Below are 15801 nucleotides of genomic sequence, written 5' to 3'. Positions count from 1 at the left end.
CTCCTTGAATTGGCATACAGTTCTGCCCGCGATCTGCCTCCTGTCCTCTGCCACCTTCATTTCTTACCAGCCCTGCCTCTTCGCTTTGCTCTGCTTCAGGGAACTTGTTAGAGGTACAGACTCGTGGGTCTCAGAAACGAGGGTGGGACTCCCCAGCCTGCATTTTTACAAGCTCTCCTCGTGGCTGCAAATCTCAGAATCACTGCTCTGATCTCAATGACCCGCATGCTTCCCCACTGCTGTGCCTGTCTGTCGAGATTGAAGGCCGGTGTCCGCTCATCGGGAGCACTTCTCAGAGCCTCTTCCTCCTCCGTGTGGGGGGTTCCTCAGAATTTCCCGTGCTTGTCTCTGTCCCTGGCCTTGTGCCGTCACGTAAGTTACCGGCCTCCGTGGTTTTTTTTTTTTTCCTTCTCGGTGACCATGAACTCGTTGAAGGCAGAGCTTCTATATTTTTCATCTTTTTAGATTTTTCAGCAGCTAGCGCAGTGCCTGGCATGCGTGTTGGTTGCTCCTTAGACTCTGTTGAATAAAAGAGAATAAGGTAGGGGGTGGGGGCAGGGAAAGCTGTGATGCGGCCACAGAAATCATCCAAGAGTCGTGTTCAGAAGCTCTGACTCAATCAAATTCTTTTCAGTTTTGTGACTTCCTTAAGTTACTTAATGTTTCTGAACTTTGGTTTCTTCATCTGTATAAAACATACAGCTAGACAGGAACTATGTTTAGCTGACATTTAACATACAGTTCATGCTGCGTGTCTGACACTGTTATAAATGCTCTCCATAAATTAACACCGGTAAAGTATAAAATAAGTCCATGAGATGGGTTTGCTGTAGCCCCATTTTGCACATAAGAAAACCGAAAGGCAGGACGACCAAATAATTTGCCTGTGGTGCCGACGGGGACCGAGCCAGGTAGTGTATGTGAAAAAGCACTTTATAAACCACAGGGCAACTTCGAAATGGTAGCTGTCTTTGTATTTTCCCAGAAGATGTCGGCAGCTTGTAACAAAAGGCCCGTCCTGGAGACACCAGGTTTCCGGCCTGAGACCCGGCAGGCCGGGAGCTTGGCACTCTTCACTTGTGCCTTCACAACAAGAAGAAAAGCTGAGCAGACAGGAGATCGGGCACTCGTTCGATCCCTCAGAGAATCGAGCTGCAAAGTGAACGGTCACCCCAGAAGCCGGATGGATGGGAATACAGACGATGTCTGTGACTCCCAGCCGAGGGCAGCTCACCAGGGGCCGAAGGTGACAGAGCCAGGAACTCAGAGGAATGCTTAAACAGCAGCTGAGGGATTGCTGGAGGCCCAGTATAGACCGGTTGAGAGGTTCACAACTCCTAGGGGCCCAGTCTTAGGCCCTGAACCTCTCACGGGCTTCACCGCTAGGAGCCCCACCAGGTTATCACAGGAGAGAAATCCCCTCCTGTTTCTGGCAGGGAGAAGGGGGCAGGTTAACCATTTTGAAATCCCCCCCGGAGGGTGCCGTTGTCTGTCACAAAGGCTTACGCTTACCTGCCCTAGTGGAAGACAGTTAGGTACGCCCAGCCCCTCTAGCCTTCCCGTTTCACATAAGGGAAGAAAAAAACATGGCCAAGAAACATTTTGGCAGGTCCCAGCCCAGGGACTCGGGCCCACTAAAAGAAACCCTAAATTTAATCATAGGATTACAGAATGATTCCCCTCCCTAACACCTTACCACCACATCAGGTATAGTGACAGAGTGGATTACAACTGAGCAAAGCTGTGAGGCACTCTGTTTAAGAAGGGGTCTCTAGGGAAATCCCCAGACAACTAGGGAGATAGAAACAAGGACATGGGAGGAAATTAAGTCTCTTGCACATACAGCTACAGCAGGCATTGAGCACAGCCCAGCTTCTAGCCAGAAGAACATCAAATAGCACATTAAAAGTCTGATTGTCTCAGTGCCTATTACCACATACATCGTATCCAGTTTTTGCCAAAAAGAAAATTACAAGACATGGTAAAAGGCAAGAAGAAACACAGTATGATGAAGAGGCAAAGCAAACATCAGAACCAGTGTCAATATACACAGATTTTGGAATAATCAGAGCATTGAAAATAACTGACTAGCATGTTGACGGCTGTAATGGAAAGAGTAGGCAGAGAGATAGAGACTCTAAGAAAAAAACGAATGGGAAATAACTAGAGATCAAAACCACTGTAACAGAAATGAGAAATGCCTTCTACGAGGTCATTAGTGGACAGGACACAGCTAAGGAAAGAATCATGGAGCCTGCAGATATGTAGAAACTTGGCGAAACTGAAAAGCAGAGAGAAAAAAGGAATGGGGGGAAACACCAGAACAGAATATTCCCGAACTATGGGACAGTTACATCCGTAGAAGGGGACTGCCAGAGGAAGAAGAAGACAAGGGAACAGAAGAAATCATGGAAGTAATAATGGCCGAGAATTTTCCAACATCAGTGATCGACACCAAACCACAGATCAAGGAATCTCAGAGAACACCAAGGAGGATAAATACCAAAAAAATCTACTTATGGGCATGTCACGTTTAAACTGCAAAGAAACCACAGACAAAGAGACAATCTTGAAAGAAGCCAGATAGAGTAGAAAAACACCTCACGTATTGAGAAATAAGGATCAACGTTATATCAGACTTGGGTCAGACATCATGCAAACAAGAAGAAAGTGGACTTTGGGGCGCCTCGGTGGCTCAGACGGATGAGCATCCGGCTGTGGTTTGGGTAATGATCTCACAGTTCATGAATTCGAGCCTCACATCGGGCTCGCTGCTGTCAGCACAGAGCCCCCTTCAGATCCTCTGTCTCCCCCTCCTGCCCCTCCCCCGCTTGTGCACGCGTGTTCTCTCTGTCTCTCTCAAAAATAAACACTAAAAAAATAAACAATTGTGTGTTTTCTTTAAAGACAAATCTGTATTTCTCATTTTTTTCCCCTATAATGCTTACTATACTCTTATATATTCAAGTTTTCATTTTAACAGAAGTCTGTCCCCTAGAAGAAATATGCTCTTTAATTTTACTCTGCTAAAGAACAACATTGTGATCCTGGAACTCAATCTTTCGAAGTTGGGTTTGGGTTTTTTGTTTTTTGTTTTTTGTTTTACTGTAAGATTGCTACATTGAATACAGGTCTTTTTGCCTTTTGTGTCACTGCTATTTTCAGCTGTTTTCAGCAGTGAGATGAGGCATCAGTAGGCTGTAGACGGTCTTCCGGGTCACTGCTGCCCAGGGGACTGGCAAACACGATAATGACACTTTGGACCCTACCCCCCGCCCCCCGCACTTGACCTCAGTCAGGCCCTCTGTCCTCAGCCTCTGGGAGGCGGGTTCTCTGTCCTCGGTCTGGAACGTCGCAGGGAAGGAAGGTTTGCCCTGCTAATCCAAGATGGTGAATACTCTCAGTGGTGATGTGTGTGTGGTTGATATTAAAGTGACTGAAACAGTGTTACTCTTCCTTCTCCTTGTACTGGCTTTTGGAAATGAGCTTTGAATATTATTTTTTTCTAAAACAAAATTCCCTTTGAGCTTAGTCTGTGCAGCACCCTTGGTGGCCCTAGGGAAGGCCCTGGAAACACATGGGACAGCCTTGGGTGCACGGCTTGTGCGTGAGCTGAGCGTCCTAAATAAACAAGCTGTTCCCACAACCGGCCCCCGGCCAGTGCTTCACGAGGCCACATAAAAAGAACAAATAACAAAGCAAAAGCGTCCAAAGCTGGGTGGCAACGTGTGTGCCTGTCATACTTCAGCCAAGAATCTTGTTTTTTAGCAGAAACATTTGCCATCGATGATCATGTCACCTTGGAAAGAGATGACTCTTTGGGAAGCAGCAAGAGAAAATTAATGTAATAAAATGTCATGGTCTTAATGTGTCACTTTAATGATGTTTCATTTCAGGGATCTTTTCGTTTTTTTAATTCCTTCATTTATGTTTAGTAGAAAGGTACATTTTCTTCTGCTTTATGGTTTCCAGGGGTGATGGTAATTATAGTCTGTATTTTAATTGTCCCTAATTGGTATTAAGTAGTAGTCATTTAAGCATATGGAAAATTAAAATGAAAGTGTAATAATACTGAGAGCCTCACAGTTGTTACAAGTTCTTAACCAGGGAACTACAGTGACAAATTAAAAGCCAAATGGCTAAGTGTTGTTATTAAAAACACACGAAAACAACAACTGTGAAAAAAAAACCAGATGGTGCGATTACCCATCTCACATCATTCTTTACAGACATCTTCAGAGGTGTCCCTCAGTCCCTGCAGTTCTTGTTCAGCTTTGCGTGTTGTTCTTAAACACTTCATTTCAGTCTAGTTATCGTTTGTACGTTTGAATTTTTAATAGGAGATTGTGTATAAAAACACAGATGGTCAAGCGGCTTCAAGCGTTCTTCTTTTCTGTGGAAATTCATTTTCTTATTTTCTCAACTTGTGCTAAAATCAGTCCCTTTTTTGAGATCATATGAAAACCCCATGGACTGATGAAACCGGTGTATGTCTTTGAGTTGTGCCAGCCTGTATCCTTCAAACTTGTGCCTATTTTCTCCTTTTCTTCCCTGAAAATAGTTTTCTCAGTGCTGGCAGGTTCTGCCACATAAAGGCTGAGAGGTTCAGTGGGTACCATCCACACACCGTGGGGTTATTTCTGTAGCTTTGGAACGGTTGAGTGGTTAAAGACTCGTGAGGGAGAGACCGTGATTGTGTGCGAGAAAGCAGGGACGGGGCCTCGAACCGTGTGAGCGCCGAAACCCTTGCCGATCTCCGTCGGCTACCGAGTCACGTGAAAACACTCCCATTCCCTGCAAGTTACATTTCGAACTCAGACACCGAGAATGCACAGCCAGTTTCCCGTGTCCTGGGTTGTGTCTGGGGTCAAGGCACAGGCGGCATTGGGAATCCGTGCTTTGGTTTCAAGTTCAGCACCTGGGCTGTTTCGCTTGTAACTTCTCTGTCTGCCGAGTCCACACGTGTTCTTGAGAGGTGCGTGTGCTTGATTTTCAGATAGAAAACTATCTGCTCCGGAATCACGAGACCAGGAAATACCTTCAAGAGCAGGCCTACCGCCTGCAGCAGGGCATTGTCACCAGCACCACGCAGCAGGTAAGAGGACACCGGTTTCTCCTACTCGCCCGTGACAGACATTCAGCGGGGGGCACAGGATTTCTGTCGCTGGAGTCATCCCCAGTGGGACAATGAGAGCTGGTTTCTGAAAATGACAAGAAACTGAAGTGGAGTTTAGGGGAATATACAGAGGGAGGAAAATGTAGGCTGATTCCAATGCTAGAAATGCACTTTTAATCGCTGATGATTTTGTGCCTTTTGTCGGTAAAGTGTATTTTGGATTTCCTCTTGGGATTCTGTCTCTCCCTCTCTCTCTGCCCCTTCCCCACTCGCCTGCTCTGTCTGTCTGTCTGTCTCTCTCTCTCTCAAAATAAATACATAAAAAAAAAAAACAAACAACAGGTGCCAGAGAGAATCAAAAGGCTGTCTTACAAGGGAACTAGAACCATTTCTTAGTGTCCATCCCAATTACTAGAAGCAAATGAGGTGATGTCATCAAAGTTCAGAGGGGGATTTATTTTGGACCATGAACTCTACACCTAGCCATTCTGTCGAATAGCTATGAGGACAGAATTAAAATGTATTTGGACACGGACTCGGAAATTTTACCCCCAGTATTCCCTATGCAAAAAAAAACAAACAAAAAAGTTCGTTGAGGAAATTCTCCAGCATAACAATAAAAATCAGAGTGCACAAGATGAAGTATAAGGAAGAAACTGCAGCAGAAATGAAAGCCCTAAAGTCACAAAAGCTGAGGGAAAGCTTTGCAAAATTGCCACTTTGGACAATCCACTTGGAGCTGCAGGGTTAAAAGACAGGATTACATTTCTTTCTCTTTGTATTCCATGATTCCATAATTCTGTAAGTGCATTTTAGCGGGTTCAAAATTTTAACATCAACCCAGACAAGAAGGGAAAGCCTAAGCATTGTTCCATTAAGAAATGTGAATGCTGGGGGCGCCCGGGTGGCTCGGTTGGTTGAGCGTCCGACGTCAGCTCTAGTCACGATCTTGTGGTTTCTGGGCTCGAGCCCAGCGTCGGGGCTTGCACTCTGTGTCTCTCTCTCTCAAAAATAAATAGACATTAATTAAAAAAAAAAGAAATGTGACTGTTGTGAATCTTAATGTAAAAGTACTGATACTAACTAAAATTGGGAATTGGAGAGAGAGAAAGTTGGGTTGGAATGTAGGTAGGCTGAAATTTTAGTTTTTATTTCATGGAATCAGCCTCTTTTCTATCATTCTTTTTGTTGTTTTAATTTTTTTTGATGTTTGTTTTTGGGAGAGAGGGAGACAGAGCATGAGTTGGGGAGGGGCAGAGAGAGGGGGAGACACAGAATCCGAAGCAGGCTCCAGGCTCTGAGCTGTCAGCACAGAGCCCGACGTGGGTCTCAAACCCACAGCCTGTGAGATCATGACCTGAACTGAAGTCGGACGCTTACCCGACCGAGCCACCCAGCTGCCCCATCTGTCCTTCTTAAATCAAAAATACAAATAGAGTTAACTCTATTGGAGTTTAAATAAAATAATTAGGAAAATACCAATGTAAGTCTACTATTTAAATTAAAAATGGAAGCCACCAGAAGAGTTTAAGAAGCAGCAGGTTTCCAAAAGTGTCTGGGCGGGTGAGAGGGGCTGACAGGCAAAGTTGGTTGTTTGAGACCATTTTTTAATGGTTTGCACTATTTTCTTACCTTGTGCAAATGTCATTTAAAAAAAATTTTTTAAGTTTATTTATTTTGAGAGAGACAGAGACAGTGCAAGTGGGGAGAGGGGCAGACAGAGAGTCAGAGGCACAGAATCCCAAGCAGGCTCCGTGACGTCAATGCAGAGCCCGGCACGGGGCTTGAACTCATGAAACTGTGAGATCATGACCTGAGCCGAAACCAAGAGTTGGATGGTTAACCGACAGAGTCACCCAGGCGCCCGTCTTTTTTTTTTTTAATTTTTAAAAAAGTTTATTTATTTTTAGAGAGAGCAGCTGTCATTTTAATTTTTTGCTGTTGCTTTCTCTTAAAAGAGAATGAAAGCAAAGTGTCCATAATAAAAGCATCGTGTCTAATATTCCAAGTAGGTAGAATTATAGGGAAGATTGCTTAGGTCTGCTTAGAGGTCTATGAAAGCGTGTTCACCAGAATGTTCATGTGTTCTCAGAATGTTCATGTGTTCTCAGGGAGTGTGATTAGGTGAGTTTTATTGTCTTACATCACAGTGTTCTTTGAAACCTTTACAGTAAACCTACATTCTTGGTATAAGAAAAAGTAAAGTGATGCGTGTTGAAAAAAAAGAAAAATAGTGATTATGAATACTGGTGGAGTTTTGAGAAAGGAAACAATAATTTGCCTTTACCCATGCCTTAAAAATCTAATTTTTTTTTCCTGCAAGGGACTAATATTAGCTTAGTACTTTATGGTTTACCGTTCCTTCCTGGTTTTAGTGGTGAATATTAAAAGCGACGAGAGCACTAAAATCTTATGTTGAACCTTTGCCTTGGGTTCCTTTATGAGCTGTCTTAACGCAGGCTTTCCTTACTACAATATCCTTCCGACCTCCCCGTCATTCACAGGGGATTTTGCCCATCTGAAAAAATGACTGCAGCAGCCTTTAATGCTGATTCTTAAAAGTAAGTTTCGTCTTCTCAACCTAGAGGAAATTGTACACGGGAGGCGTCATGCAGATGTTTAATTCTGTGTGCGTGGCATCGGTCTGAATTATTTGAGTCATTATGTTGTAGGTATATTGCCACCTTTTCTCTCTGGGGATTTCTGAGGACATTATGATTAGCACATTTTGAGACATGATCATCGTTTCGGTCACTTGAGGAGAGATTTACCTCCTTCCTGTTGAAACTTCTTCTCCAAGTTTCCAGAAGTCTGAATACAGAAAGAATAGACCCTCTGCGATGAATGTCCCTGCCGGCCGCGTGGCCAGTCATCATTCCCGGGTGACACGGAAGGGATTAAAATGTTGTCATGAAACCATGGCATCTCATAACTGCTATGGTCTTTCTTTGTTTAGGAAAGACCCCTACGACATCTCACCCCACCTCCGCTTGCAATCTCTTCTTTTCCTCCTCATAAACTCTCTTCATCAGGACTCAGCAGACCTTTTCTGTAAAAAAAAGAAATCAAATAGTTAATATTTTCGGCCTTGCAGCCTGGAAGGTCTCCCTGCGTCTACTCAACTCTGCCGTGGGGGAGCAGGACGACCGTGAATGCGGTGGCTCTTCCAATAAAACTTTATTTATAAAAACAGGCCCAGAATTACCGGTAGATTGCCAAAACTCAGCTCTTCTCACCCTTAAAGTTTTCTGACCGTTGGAAAAAAGCGGGGAGGGCAGTTCTATCGCCTACAGCCATTTACTCAAAACAGCCTCTTCCGGCCTCTCCTGTACGGTTTTTATACTCCCTTTCTGGACTCCTTTCCTACTATGTCCCTTTGTAACCTTTCCACATGTGTCCCCATCTGTGTACTGAAATGACCCTCTCAGGGGTCTCGGTCACCGAGTCCCCGAGCTTTTTCTCCCTCTTCATCCGTTGTCGAGAGGAGGCAGGATAGTGTAGACCACCCGGATTTAAGGACAGTGTCTGCTTTCCCTGTGGGTGTGAACTGATGTTAGGTACTTAAACCTGTTTAACCCTTGCTTTCTTCATCTGTGAAATGGGGAGACCATTCTGAAGGTGGTGAGAGTATTCACTGAGATAAAGCTTGCGAAGTACTTGGCTCCCCAGCAGTGAACCGTTCACGTATTTTGCTGCCGTTATTCTTACTGTCACGATGATCGTCGTCACTGTTGGCTGCCTCATCTTTCCTAAGACTTGCCGCCCGGTTCATTGACAGCGTGCTGTTTTGCGTATCTTTCTGCCTCTCTTGGTTCTTATCTGTCTCCTTTCTACAAGACTCTTTACCCTTTCATCTTCCAAATGCAGTCCTTTGTCTACGTTTTGTCCTTAGTGCTCATTTCCTTTAGCTCTTTCATCCACTCTTACCGTTTCAATGCTCTCATCTGTGGAGGACTCCTGGGTGTCTCCCTGTTTCTTTCCAGAAAGTCATATCTTTTCATCCACTTGAGCGGCATCTCTGAGATACAGGGTCACTGAGATGAAACTTGTCCCTTGGAACTCTTGATTTTATCATTTATCTCAGTGGCATCACCAGTCACTGAGGATACCACCCTTGGGGTCATCTTGGCTGTCTCCTTTGACGAACCGACCCAGTGGTCGCTGTGCCCACGTGTCTGCCCAGCTGTTCTTTCCTTTCCAATTCCATTGGCGGCTCTTGGGTATTTTATCGGCTCACGCCTGCCTCTTCTTTTGCAAGTACTGTGAGAACTGGTGCGTCCACCCTCTGCGGTCTACAGCCCATGTCCTGTGCCTCAGGCAGGGAAGCTGAGTCCCGAAGAGTGTTACGGGTGAGGATTTTTACACGTTCACAGTTGTGGGAGGAGGAGGGGACAGATGCCCCCTGCCTTGTACACTGTGTTCGGTCTCCTTAGCCCGTGCCTGAGTCTCGCACTATCTTGCCCATCAACTTGCTAGTCTCATCTCTCCCAGTAGAGTGCCTCTGTTCCTAAGCAGGAAACAGGTATCTGGGTGTGCCGTTGCTTATGTTTTGTCTTTTGCTTAGAATTCCTTTCTGCTTTCTCAATCTGGGCACATCTTTCGGGACCCAGTTGAAAAGCCACCTTCAACCTCAACTAGACGTGATCCCTCCCTTGGCTCCAACCTTGCACAACTTTGTATCCTTCCTCCGTTCACTGAATACGTGTTTACGGTCTGTCACGTGGCAGGCACTACTGTAGGAAGTGAAACTTCTGGGCAGTGAACAGAATGTGGGTGCCCTTGTACGTAGCCCTTTATGTCTTGTTACTTGTGAATATTTTTCCACTTCCAGACTTTTAAGCTGCTTGCTGGCAAAAGACGCATCTCATTCAGGACTGAATCTCTTTCTGTTTTAGGTGTTCAGTATATTTCTCTTAAAGTGAATAAAGAAATTAACGTGGAGGGGGATAGAATTTTCTGCAGACACAGTATTTGCTAGAACTGAGAACACTTGTAACAGGTGGAGAGCAGTCAAAGATAGCATTTATTACTAATAGTTCTAAGTCCTGAACTTGGGTTCTACAGCCCAATATATCTGAAAAAGCCTGAATAGTTACCAGAAATATGAGTTCATGGTATGATTCAGCTGCCAGACGAGCCAAGGTGACTTGTGCTACATTAAAGAATACTTTCTATAGTAAGGAAATACACACACTGAGCATGTGTATTTCATGAGTGTGTAAATGGAAGCGAAAATTCAGACAAGGGGCCGGGCATGGGCAGAGGGTTGGGGACTGTAAAACTGTCACCGTAGTAGAATGGCAGGAGGAACCAGGAACGTGAAGCCCGAAGACAACCAGAATTAGGGAAGAAAAGATAGCTGTGTTGAAACATATGCATGACAGTCCCGTGGAAGAGAGTGTGTGATGATCGTTCAGGGTGTTCTCCAGGGCAAGGCACGGGGCCTGTAGGAAGGACACGGGAAGGCGGATTGGGACTCAAAGGAGACCGTGTCCACGAATGACGGAATCCATTTCCTGAGAAGGAAGTGAGCTTCTCAAATGGCGGTGGTCCACAGCTTTCCCCGGCTGCTTGAGAAGAGAGGAGCACTGGGGTGGTTAAGATAAGAGCCTCGGTGCCGCCATCCACTATGAGGCCTTTGATGGGCCAACCCAAGGGATGATCGTTTTTCAGCTTCTAGTCTCTATTCTTTTTCACATTTGTGTACCTTAGGCACTTGAATTTGAACTGGTAGTCAAAATCCTTGATTCTAAGTTTGCTCTCCATGTAATCATTCTGTGTCATCTTCTGTAGGCTAACTTTTCTGGGCCTTGAGCTCTTTGGTTGTAAAGCATCTGGACGCGATCTGTTGGGCTGTTTGTTCTAAACCTTAGCGCGGATGTGTTCAGAGGACTCTTTGAGTCTTGTGAGGTTTTGTGTCTTATTTGAATGGAACTAACTTTTCATGTTTCTTTTGGACGTAATTTTTAAAGTTCCGCCTAAAGACCGTGGTGTGTTGGGTTCACTGGAAACTTGTCTCCTTGGCGACTGCCTGGTGGCATACCTTCCAGAAGTTTCTCTGGTCTCCTGATTAGTAAGGACGACCACCTTTGTAGTGCCTCATCCACATGCCTCTTGAATTAGTCTTGGGTGGCCTCAGACATATATCACTTCCGTTTTTAGTATGTGGTTTGTCTTGTGAAATTAAGTATTCCTTCTCGGGAAGATATGAATTATAGATGACCTTCTTTGCCTCGGGAAGCACAGATCAATACAACAGTTGGAAGAGTTAGAATTTACATCAATTAAGAAGATTTTGAAAAATATATAGTTAGTTCTCTGCAGGGCATCGTGAAAATGCAGAAGGTGAAGATATCGCTGCCTGCAGCTTAGATTTTAGTTAGAAGCATTATTCATAGAACCGCTTTTTCCTGTGGGGAGTTCCAGATACCTCCCTTCTGTAACCTCGGTACGTTGTATAGTAATGGGAGCTCTTCTTAATGTACATTAATGTTGACATTAGTGACCCTTTGTCAAGGGAGTAGCTGCTTTGAGTGGTGTTATTTTACTGGTTGTCTTCGTAATACACCAGAAAGGAAGATGGGGTAGATGTCACGAACCTGACTTTCTAGAAGAGGAAGGCGGGCGAGATGTAATCAGACCTTAAGTCTTCTGAGCAGCGCAGTGAAGTTTTTATTATGGCAGAATTTATGGGGGAAGGAGAGCCGACGTTGGCTTCCTATAGTTGTTACAGGAGATCATTGAAAATAGAGCAAGCAGGAATTTAAATAAAAATAATGCTAGATTGTCACCTCTGCCAAATGAATTATCAGATGGGATGAGACTCTGGATATGTTCGGTCTCTGGGAGAATTAATTCTTTTGTAAGGACACGAAATAGCCTGCAGTTCTGATCAAAATGCTGAAGGAACTTTGCAGACCACGCTGTTTATCTCTTTCTTTAGGATTCTTAGCTCTCTTCATGCTTTCTCTATAAATACAAATACGAACGGACATAACCTTGCCCTTCTGTAGTATTTTTTGTCCGCACTAGTGATCTATCACCTCCCTATGGGTTTCACGTTGAAGTCCATGGAGTAACTGAAAATAGCTCAGATGCAGTTAACCTGGGAGAGGGGCTTCAATGGAATAGAAACTAAACATCATCGTCGCCTATGTTAATATGATAAACCCTCAACTTGGCTTTTTCGGGGGAGGGGTGCCTTTTAATTTATATGGAAAAGTACCTGATAGAATTGAATTAGCTTTAAAAATGTTCATTTCCAGTGATGTTGTGATTCTGTAACATGGAGACCAGCTGGCCCTGGGCACCGTTTTGCAGTCATTTCAGCCGTCTCCAAATTGCACACTCTGTTTCTCTGTTTCCTAAGTACCTAGCACTATGTCTGACACAGAGGGTACTCAATAAAAGTTAATGAAGGAGAGTTACTGCCTAGCTAAATGTCACCGAGTACCCGTGACATTCTGAATCATCCAGAAGGATGCACTTTTGTTCTACGTGTTGCATTTCCTAAGGCAGGAAAAGGGACTCCAGTCCCTGAGATGTGGTACCGGCGTTAATGTTGCCAAAGCCTCCTTATGTGAACAGATAAATAAATAAGTGGCTGGAGGCTGCCTCCTCGAATGTTCCGCTCATTCGTTCTGTGTTTCCTTCCGTCGTAACACCGGCTGTGCTGACTTGGGTGCCGGCTGCCATTTTGACCGCATGGAACAGATGATTGACAGAATATGTGTGAAAGTACAGGACCATCTCAACTCGTTACGAAACTGTGCGGGAGACGCCGTCCAGGAAGATTTAAAATCAGCAGAAAGGCTCATGCGTGATGCCAAGAATTCTAAAACGGTGAGTAGCACGTCAGGCTACGTGAGAAACTTGTGTAATAAAAAAGTTTGTTTTAATTTCCATTTTAGAAAACAGTTCCACCTTTTGTTAATCTTTCTACCCGATTTCGAGGTTATTAACAAGGGGCAGAGTGAACGGAGTTCAGCTTTGCTTCCTCTCTGTGATTCACCCGAATCACCGGCCATCGACACACAGAATAAAAAGTTGAGTAGGATAAAAAGTGCAATCAAGCCCTGAATAAATGGGAGGTAGGGTTGTCGTTTAAATGAGGAACAACTCCTTCTTCAGTCATTCTGCTTCCAAGCTGATGGCGTGAAACTCCCCTCTGGCACCTTAAAGAAAGCTTCTTTCTAAGTAGAATTTGGTTCCCCAAGTGTGACTTGACTAATGGGGTCAGAAAACCTGGAGCCCTGTCCTGGCTCTGCTCTTGGACTCACACGATCACGGAGTGTTAGGAGTAGGAAGTCCTTGGGCATTCGTACCCCAGATGAGGACATCAAGGGGCACAGAGCTAACGTACGGTTATGGTCTCAAAGCTGGACCCCTGTTTCTAAATCTGTATTAAAGAGCCTTTGATCAAGAATACATAATCTCTAATAATATTTCTTCATCCTTTTTTACTAACTCTGCAGTGACTTTGGTGCTTATTTAATTACAGAGAGGTGATTTGTACTTTTATTACAGTTGTTACCAAACTTATACCACGTTGGTGGTGCATCTTGGGCGGGGGCCAGTGGCTCGTTATCCGGTCCAATTCAAGAGACCCTGGAATCAATGGCTGGAGAAGTCACGAGAGTCGTAGATGAACAACTAAAGGTTTGTGGTTTCTGTTATTTTGGAAAATGAAATCGTTGTGACCTCGCTATGTATTTCATGCCATAGCTACTGACGTTTTCTAGACCTGTGTGTCCGTGTGTGTGCGCGTGCACCTGCCCACACGTGCATGTGGTAGAGAGCGAATGCTGTGCTTTTCTAGCTTCGTTTCTAAGTTTTGGAATAACTTCTTACATCATGAGATCAAGTGAAACCTAGAGAATGCCATTTTATTTTTGGTGGTAAACCTCTAAATGTACTTTACCATCACCACTGATAAGGGAACGATGGATTTCTACGTACGAGGCAGAAAGAGAAGACTGCTTTAGGGAAAAAATAACTTGTGTGACTACATTTGATTTAGAGAACAGGAAGGAGGATGGGAGCTCTGTTTACAGTGCCTACGTGCTGCTGCTTTGGAGACTCCCGCTAGGCGAGGAGGTAACAGTCCTTATAAGAAGCTTAAAAGACAAAGATAGGGATTTAGATGAAGTCACAAGGCACCCAAAGTGGCAGAGACTTGTCCCCAGGCTCCCCAGCTGAAAAAAGCCTCTGAAATGTAAGGGAGTAGAGTAACCAAAGACTAGATTTTTCTTTTTTCTTTTTACAGTTTTTTTTAGTGTTTTGTTTTTTTTTTTAATTTTTGAGAGAGAGAGAAAGAGAGAGAGAGAGCGAGAGCACAAGCAGGGGAGGGGCAGAGAGAGAGGGAGACACAGAATCCGAAGCAGGCTCCAGGCTCCGAGCCGTCAGCACAGAGCCCGACGCGGGGCTCAAACTCACAAACTGTGAGATCATGACGTGAGCCGAAGTCGGACGCCTAACCGACTGAGTCACCCAGGTGCCCCAAGACTAGATTTTTCTTAAGGTAGCTTCAAAAAACAGCTACACAGAGAAATGTTACCTTCAAAAAGTTTTCATCATTTCTAACCTGCCTGCTCAAGGATGCCTTAAAAAACCGTGTCTGCATTTCTATAATTATTTGGTTTCTTCTGAGAACAAAATTGCTATGGTTCATAGGGATTTGATGTGGGACTCAGTAATAATTTCACAACAGGCTAATTACTATGCTTGTAAATTAACTTAATGAGGAAGAAAATGTGGATTATTTAGGAGTTTAAGCCTCTGTTGTCTCCCTGTGCGTATGACGTAGAGAGGCTCTTGTTTGTGTATTGCCTTTATTTAATTTTTTTAACGTGGTTATTTTGAATCCATTCTGAATAAAGACAAAGGGGCGGAAAAAGGACCACTAGCTGGTTGGTAGAGTCCTGCCAGATCATTTGTTAGCTAATGTTTTGTCCTCCACGAAGGATAAGATATGTAAGGATGCTATCTTTGTTGTTTATTTATTTCTTACTTAAGAAAGGAAGCTCAGTCTGTGAAACGTTGAAACAGTACTAATAAGTGTAAAAGAAATGAAAGTAAAAACCACTTGAGATCCCAGAGTGGCGTCCTTCTTCATGTTTTAGTGAATTTTCCAAACACTCCGTGTCTCTGCGCACAATTTTACATCTACATGATTATGCTAGAATACTTTTTATATTCGGTACCAGGTCATGAATACAATTCAAGGAAAGTGAATGATCGCCATCATTTTAATGGCGACACAGTATCTCATGACATGGATGTACCAGTGCATTCAGAAACCTCTGTCCCCCTGTCTGTCCTTCACTTTCACACCGAAAGCTTCACTCCTGACACTTCTGGTCGCCAGATGTGTGGGAATTTCCCCCCACCAAGCAATTCTCTGTGACACCAACTGAGTGCCCTACAACTTAACTCAGTTCTGACTCTGTCTACCCAGAGAAGGTTCAGACCCCACAGGTTAGGAGTTCAGTCTCACAAGACTGTTCCTCACCCCTAATTCAGATGCCAACAGGAAGTCTAGGTTGTCACCTGTGCTTCTGACCGATTGGCTATAATTAAATCAGAGGTTCCCCCATCACCCCCCTCAGGTGGGGTTAATTTGCTAGAGCGACTCACAGAAGTCAAGGAAACACGTCTACCAGTCTATTCAAGGATGTGATGAACGG

At 44.3% G+C, this 15801-nt stretch overlaps 1 protein-coding gene across 11 annotated transcripts in view; it reads left to right on the top strand.

Moving 5' to 3' along the window:
* Positions 1-15801, top strand: part of CARMIL1 (capping protein regulator and myosin 1 linker 1) — a 310110-nt gene that overhangs the window by 212228 nt on the left and 82081 nt on the right. For all 11 annotated transcript variants that reach the window (XM_042985575.1, XM_042985582.1, XM_042985577.1 and 8 more), the window contains 3 exons: positions 4997-5095; positions 12830-12958; positions 13643-13774. In XM_042985575.1, the coding sequence (XP_042841509.1) occupies positions 4997-5095; positions 12830-12958; positions 13643-13774 (360 nt within the window). The remainder of the gene's footprint in view (positions 1-4996; positions 5096-12829; positions 12959-13642; positions 13775-15801) is intronic.

Source organism: Panthera tigris, chromosome B2, assembly GCF_018350195.1.
Source record: "Panthera tigris isolate Pti1 chromosome B2, P.tigris_Pti1_mat1.1, whole genome shotgun sequence".
NCBI classification, from domain to species: domain Eukaryota; kingdom Metazoa; phylum Chordata; class Mammalia; order Carnivora; family Felidae; genus Panthera; species Panthera tigris.
This window is presented reverse-complemented; position numbering and strand designations above follow the sequence as displayed.